We start from the raw sequence: 7,597 nt of genomic DNA on the forward strand, positions 1-7,597 counted from the left end.
CTGGATAAATAAATCATGCTACAGACAGGTTAGTTCCATTGGCCAAGCCTGTGAGTCAGCTTGCACGTTGTTTTTTCCCTGCAATAACACATGTGCCCTAATTTGCAGGGGTTTTGTGACTGTGGCTCCACATATTCAGCAGCTTGTGTGTTTCTACCTGCAGAGGGCAGCAGAACCCCTCACCCTGTGCACGTTGACAAATGTGCTTGAGATGAGAGCAAAGATCAAAAAAAGACCAAAATAGAGGTGCAGCTGCCTCTGTTTTGTCAGTTGTGTAGACAGAAGCAGTTTAGGTTGGATATAAGAGTGAACTTGAAATGGAAAATCTTAGAGTTAGGGGCAATTGTAGGTTTTCAAAGGGTGAAATAAAGGGAAAATAAGGTACAATAAGTTATGAGTGACTAATCAGACATGGCAACCCACACCTATGATAGCAAAAGTTGCTATAGAGATAGCAGTGGTAAACAGGGTTAGATAGTACACTGAATATATCAGACTCATAGTACCAGATGGGTGACCAAACATAATACATGCAGAATGTCTGAATTGCTCATTTCACACCTGTTGGCAAGTTGTCCTCTGAGCTGTCACTTACAACACACTGCTTTCTACTCTAGCACCCACTATGGTCACTGTTTCTGGTCCTTTAACACCTCAAGATAACTGAATCGTCCAATATTTTTTCCTCGCACATCTCGGAATTCCTCAAAGAATCATCAGAGGGAGCAAGTACTGTACTAAATGAACCCCAACTATCATCCTTTGCTATTTCCCTTTCTCACTTGCAGTCGTTTTATTTTTAGCTTTCAAACAACTGGTCTCCTAAAAATGGGCCTGTCCTGCATGCGTAGGGGGGAGAGAAGTGCTGCTATGTATGGTATCCACCCACCAGTACCTCATAGACCTGGCAGCCGTTCTCTTTCGTCTTTTTGTCCACAGTGAGAAGAAGTGAAGGAGTGATCGCAGCAGGACTGTTTATGAGGAAGTTGTTGGATTTCTTTGGAGATGCCCGAGAACTCCCATTGACAGGCCGCTTTTTACCTTCAATCCCTCCTGCAGCAATTCCCCATCCCTTCACAGGCCTTGGGTGACGTCTCCAGTTGTGCAGTTTCATTCACTGAAACAAAATCGTTCTCTAGGGGTGTGTGGTACTCTGGACCATGCTCTCCCTGTGGTTGTTTTTGCTCCCTTGCCTGAGCCTTGTGACTCTTGCGCCGGCTGAGAAGGGCCTTGAGTTCCCACGCTACGATGGGCAGGACCGTGTTCTTGATATCAATGACAAAAACTACAAGAAAGCCTTGAAGAAGTACAACATGCTCTGCCTGTATTACCACGAGCCCATACCAGACAACAAGGAGCTGCAGAAAAAATTCCAGATGACCGAGTTGGTGCTGGAGGTAAAGTATGAGGAGGAGGGAAATGAATGCATGGAGGAAAAGGAAAAAAGAAAAAGAAAATGACATGGTTTAGTTCAATAATAATGATCCAGTCAAATGGCTCCACATAAAAGACATGTTGTGAGATACTGCAGAACTTTCCATTTCAAGGTGTTGTGTGTTTTGAGATTCCTCAAGGTCAGTGTGTATCTACTTAAGGAGGACAGTTTTCCAGTGAGCTGCATCTCTGTCACTTGGGATTAATTTCAGCCTAATGCAATGTGTGTCTCCATCACATAGAAATGCTTGAATTGTGTTCACCCTGTGGCTCTCCTCTGATGGCAGAAATAGGCCAAGAGCTCATGAGTATTTCTGAGCTGAAGGGCACAGCCACCTTCTCCTCTATGGTGGGCAAAAGAATAAAAAAGACTTGTAGGTGTTTTGTTTTAATCAGGAAACTAATTAATAGAGTCAATTAGACATATTAAATCTCTCTGTTTGGATACCCAATAGAAGGAAACTGTGCACATTGGCCCGTCTCATGTTACACATAGCTGAGGGTGAGTTCCAATTTGACCTGTTGAAGGTAATCTGAGCCCCGACGTGCAATCCCGATATTAGCTTCACTAGTTTTAGACAACACGGGTGGGCAGTTCTGAAAATCAGACATCTATGACACCACATGCAAGGAATTTGCCACCGCTGATTGAAGCGACTGTTCCTGGTAAATTAAGGGTGCAACATCTCAACTGATTTGTGCACAGTATCCTAGATTTGCCGACGCCTCTGCAGTTTTTAATCAGCTTGAGGTCATTTTTCTTTATCTTTTGTCAAAAGGTGGCAAAATACTTCGAAAATAGGATGTAGTCATGACTAAATTAATTCAAATTTGAAACCACTGACAGAAATATGTATTGTAGTTTCTCATTTCCCCCTCTTGAATTTTGAACTTAAGCTGAGCTGATGTAGGATGGAGGGCGGTGCCTGTTCAGGCCTGCAGGGTAGACCACTCAGAGCAGAGTGGGCTTTGCAGACAGGGGACGGCCTCCTACGCTTCTGATTTTTGGACCAGGGAACATCTAAATATGTGGAAGCAAAAATTCTTCTTACAGCTGCTATGTAGAAACTTTTCAGGATATTTACTCAAGTTCTGGTTTGAATGGAACCATTTTTATATAATCTGTGTCTTCACTTGTATTTTTCGTGTATGTCTGCTGCTGACTAAGACAGCAACATTTCAAGTCAGCCCTGTGATGGCATGGCAACTTGTCCAGGGTGTATCCTGCCTATCACCCAGGCCCCCCACAACCCTGATTTGGATTTAGTGGGTATAGAAATTAAATAGGTGGATGGAACATTTCAAGCTAGTTATATAACTGGGCACATTTTGATTGTCAAATTCATATTCTTATTTATTGTAAGACATTATATGTGAACAGAGGTACAGGTAATGAGCCAAATTTCGCTATATTAGATGGTACATTTCAGCCTGCAACTGTCAATAAGTGAGATAGTGTGAAACAAGGTGCAGTATATACATTGTACCACATATGCTCACATGTGTGGATGTCCTTGTGTGCTAATCCACTCACGATCAACTTGTGTGTGTAGGTTTTTTTTCAAATCAGCACACAATACCTTTAACTTAATCATCTTTTTCCAACCTTTGTGGAAGAAGAAGTCAAATACTACCAGAGCTTCTCTACTGTACTTCATACAACAATTGCCAGAACAATTACATAGAGTATACTCTTACTCTGGTTATATTTAGAACGAGGCAGGCTGGATGATTATGTAACTGTATCCCTGTGCTATGGGGCAGCTTGGGCACCTCTGTCACATTGCCAACTTTGGTGCTGCTGTCAAGCTTCTGTTCACAATGAAACCCTCTGTGTCTTAATGTTTTAACTGAACTGACATTTTTGTTTCTAGAACTCATCACTAAAAATGATTGATCGTGATTTTGTTTCGTCACCCCCTTGTCCTCAGACTTAATCCCTGTTCTTGCAGACTAATACTAATAATACTATACTTACATGATACATCTTTCTTGGCTTCAGCTTGTAGCTCAGGTTATGGAAGAGAAGGACATTGGCTTTGGAATGGTTGACTCGCACAAAGATGTAAAGGTGGCAAAGAAACTAGGTGAGTACATATACACATCTACTTTGACTTCCTTTGATCACAGCTTTGGAGTTCAAAAACCTGAGCAGTCAATGAATTATTGTTACAACATATCCTTTCCTTTGACTGCAGGCTTGGAGGAGGAGGGAAGTTTGTATGTTTTTAAGGACGACAGGGTGATAGAGTTTGATGGTTATCTTTCTGCGAACACTCTGGCGGAGTTCTTGTTGGACGTGAGTCGTCTTGTTTCACAGTAGATTTCCAGCAGTTTAGCTAAAGTCCAGTCTTGCCCATGTTACAAGCTCACTGTGGCTCCGTCTAATCTTCTTTCTTCGGTTTGTCTCTAGCTATTGGACGAGCCAGTGGAGATTATAGACAACGCTCTAGAGCTCAGAGCCTTTGACAGAATGGAGGAAGACATCCGTCTCATTGGTTATTTCAAGAGTGAAGACTCTGAGCGTGAGTGCTTTTGTTTGCATGATCTTTTGTGGCCCGAGCACAGCTCATTGCACTGTTAGATGGATGAGCAGTGGACTTTCTGTGCCCTTCATTATAACATGAGAACAGTTTAACCCCCTCGTCTCCATGGATTTACAGATCCAATTTTACCATTGCTGCTAACACAGCTGCCACAGTCCTCTCACATGCTGTAGAGAGACTGGGTCTATAGTTTACTCACAGGAATGAGCTGCGGCCACATCCCATCTGACCATCTGTGGGAGCATTACCCTGAGGTCAAAGTTTAGCTATTTCCGCTCCCTGATGTGCGAACATCAAGTATACAACAGATGAAGAGAGGACAAACTGATCTGTGATCATGAAAACAAGAGTATAAGAAAAAAAATCATGAGATATAACAACACTGTTCTGTACATAACTTCTTTCTTTGTTTTTCTCCTTAGATTATGAAGCATTTAAAGAAGCTGCAGAGCATTTTCAGCCCTACATTAGATTTTTTGCCACATTTGAAAAATCTGTAAGTTACAAACAAAAGCAACAATTACACAGAGAATTTATCTTTTTTTTGTTGTTGTTGAGTGATCTCTGTTTGCTGCTTTAGGTGGCTAAGGAGCTGACTCTAAAGATAAATGAGGTAGACTTCTATGAGCCCTTCATGGAGGAGCCCGTCACCATCCCAGGCAAGCCACACTCTGAGGAGGAGCTGGTGGAATTCATAACTGAACACAGACGGTAAACAAAGAGCAGCTCCTCCAACTGTGCATTTATCTGAATAGCTTTGTAATTGCAGGATTAATATTTTTAGATCTGCTTTATAAACACATTGACTCACATCTGATGTTTTCTGTGTTGTCAGGCCCACCCTGAGGAAGCTGCGTGCTGAAGATATGTTTGAGACCTGGGTGAGTGAAGAACCTTGATTATTCTAGCTTTTTCTCCCCTACATATAAATCTATAATAATTTGATGTTTCTCTCTGGTCAGGAGGATGATATTGAGGGTATCCACATTGTAGCCTTTGCGGAGGAAGAGGACCCTGGTATGAATGTTTTATATCATGGAATCCTTCAGATAGTTGCTGCAGAAGTCTTATTTTGAGAGCAGTTTGTGACTTTATTATGCTCACGAACCCAAGTAATTGGCAACCCAATGTTAAAAAGCTTATGCGTACATAAGAACTGAAATGATTCAAGCTGGTAAAAACAAATAGAAATGCGTATATTCATCTTGGGTGAATTTCACTGTGGTATCTAATAGTTATAAACTGTAATGTATCCAGAGATATCTTGTAAGAATTGAAACATTTGGTGAAGGCTCCAGAAAGTCACAGCAGTCAATTACAAAATATTCTGGGAGACCACAATACATTTTAACACATGCAATAAAAGGGATATAGATTGTTGTTATGAGAAATTGCTTTCTTCCAGATGGCTATGAGTTCTTGGAGATCTTAAAAGAGGTGGCCAGAGACAACACTCACCTCCCTGATCTCAGCATCATCTGGATTGATCCTGATGACTTCCCCCTGGTGAGCCTGATGTCTCTTAGCTTAGATGGACAGACACAAACCCAGGCAGACTTGAAAAGATTTGAAACAGAAAAGAAAAAAATGGAAAGACACTGCATTTGGACCACAGTTTCCATGTCTGACATGTCCCCCCCCCCGCTATCCCCTTTCAGATGCTTCCCTACTGGGAGAAGACCTTCAAGGTGGACTTGTTCAGACCACAGATTGGAGTCGTCAATGTTACGGATGTAAGTTCCTGACAACCTGTTGTGGTTGCCATGACATGTTTTTCCAGACATTGTTTGACCTCTGTGCATGTGTGTGCGTGTGTGCAGGCGGACAGCGTGTGGATGGACATGGAGGATGAGGAGGACCTTCCCACAGCTCAGGAACTGGAGGACTGGATTGAAGATGTGCTCTCTGGCAAAGTCAACACAGAAGATGATGATGACGACGACGATGATGATGATGATGATGACGACGATGACGATGATGACGACGATGACGACGATGACAACGATGATGACGATGATGAAGACAATGATGAGGGAGATAATGACAATGATGAAGAAGATGATAACGGAGAGGAAGATGGTGATGATAACGAAGATGATGATGATGATGATGAAGAATAAATCATAACCAGAGAGTATTAAATCCTGCATCTTCAGTCAGACTGTATATTACAACATTTCATGAAGAAATAACTCAACACTTGTACTGAATATGCGCCTGCTGAAGATTTTAAGTCATTTTAATATTTGTTGTCTGTGATTTTTGACCATGTAAATAAACCTGGAATAAGTTTCTGGGATTTAAAATTGAAAAAAGGGATACAGATTTACATATCTGGACCAGATGTGGTGATCAATGAATAATTGAATTTGACTGACTATTCATAACAAACTGATGATATCAAGGATTTTGACAACAAATGAATCTTTTCTTGTTGTGAAAGCATCTGACATCACGCTTCATCCAAGTGTGAAGCAGCAAGTGGATTAAAACTTGAACGCAAGGTACAGCTCCATCATTGAATGTACATTTACTGTCCTTGTGCGGCACAATTTTGAGGTCTTATTTGAAATGTGTTTGCCACTCTCAATTTTGAAGATTTGTATTTACTCCACTAAATATCTGTTACAGCTACAAGCTGCAGTGCAGAGATGAAGCAGTTCCCATGGTAACAGTCGTTGGTCAACTTTTTCCTTATTGTCGCTGGCCCCAGTGATCAAATGTTGCAGACAGGGGTAACTTGCCAACTGACTTTGTTTTGATCCGATGGATGAATGTTAATGAAAATATGCAACCCACCCGATACCTTGTGATGCCAATGGGCATCACCTGACTAATGCAAATAAGTGTGGAACATCTTGGTTAATTTTTGTTTTTAAGAGCTGTTCGAGTGTTCACCAAAATTCCTCAGGAAGCAGTTGGATAGACATACAATCAGTCAGAGGGGGGTGCACAATCGAGAAATGGAGGATCATACGCAATGTAAGAACAGGAAGTATCGCATGAATCGACCTCGTTAAAGAAGCTAAAACATGAAGAGGCAAAGCCATTTTAGGATATAAGTAGGCAGAAAACAAGAATACATATTGGTGTGTCTTTTTCACAGAGAGAATTTACTGATGAAGAACAAAACTGTTCAGAGCCAGGCCAGTTTTGCTTGTTTTCTCCTTCACAGGTAATGTAGCCTACCAATGTGGATGCAGTCGTTGCTAGATGGTGTGTTAATGACATTTGGGATGGTTGTGATCTCAAACTTGTCCACTATATATCAGTAATTGTCACCCACTGTTTTAAAAAAAAATGTATCTAAGGGAAAAGTAAGCTTTCTATTCACATAAAAGCACAAATGTACGCTAATGTTATGGCTCTAAAAGAAGAATTAAGATAGAAATATGCATTTTTCCTGTATGCGTGATTGATACGACAACAAATAAAGATAATTTAAGACCAAAATGAAGTTACAAATACCTACAAAGCCTCTGTGAATTAGCAGTAGTCATGATCAAGACAAATCACTTGTGAAGCTACATGTTTGTTTTTCTCTATTTGTGAAACTGTGAAAATCCTTTAATTATGCCTCCACGGTACGCTGGACGAATCTGATCAGTCTTAGTCTT

At 41.1% G+C, this 7,597-nt stretch overlaps 1 protein-coding gene across 1 annotated transcript; it reads left to right on the top strand.

The window, feature by feature from the left end:
- The first annotated feature begins 894 nt into the window (after positions 1–894).
- casq2 (calsequestrin 2) lies at positions 895–7,433 on the top strand. The gene is made up of 11 exons (XM_075479512.1): positions 895–1,397; positions 3,437–3,521; positions 3,633–3,733; positions 3,848–3,959; positions 4,403–4,476; positions 4,561–4,691; positions 4,816–4,861; positions 4,943–4,997; positions 5,386–5,486; positions 5,639–5,713; positions 5,801–7,433. The coding sequence occupies exons 1-11, from the start codon at positions 1,161–1,163 to the stop codon at positions 6,098–6,100; spliced, it is 1,317 nt and encodes a 438-aa protein (XP_075335627.1). The 5' UTR covers positions 895–1,160; the 3' UTR covers positions 6,101–7,433.
- The last annotated feature ends 164 nt before the right edge of the window (positions 7,434–7,597 follow it).

This window comes from Odontesthes bonariensis, chromosome 12 (assembly GCF_027942865.1).
Source record: "Odontesthes bonariensis isolate fOdoBon6 chromosome 12, fOdoBon6.hap1, whole genome shotgun sequence".
Taxonomy (NCBI): Eukaryota; Metazoa; Chordata; class Actinopteri; order Atheriniformes; family Atherinopsidae; genus Odontesthes; species Odontesthes bonariensis.

Bases quoted from the DNA above. Each gene is read 5' to 3' on its own strand.
- casq2 (XM_075479512.1), top strand. From the start codon at position 1,161: ATGCTCTCCCTGTGGTTGTTTTTGCTCCCTTGCCTGAGCCTTGTGACT. The intron at 1,398-3,436 runs GTAAAGTATGAG...TCTTGGCTTCAG, and splicing joins TGACCGAGTTGGTGCTGGAG to CTTGTAGCTCAGGTTATGGA. The intron at 4,862-4,942 runs GTGAGTGAAGAA...CTCTCTGGTCAG, and splicing joins AAGATATGTTTGAGACCTGG to GAGGATGATATTGAGGGTAT.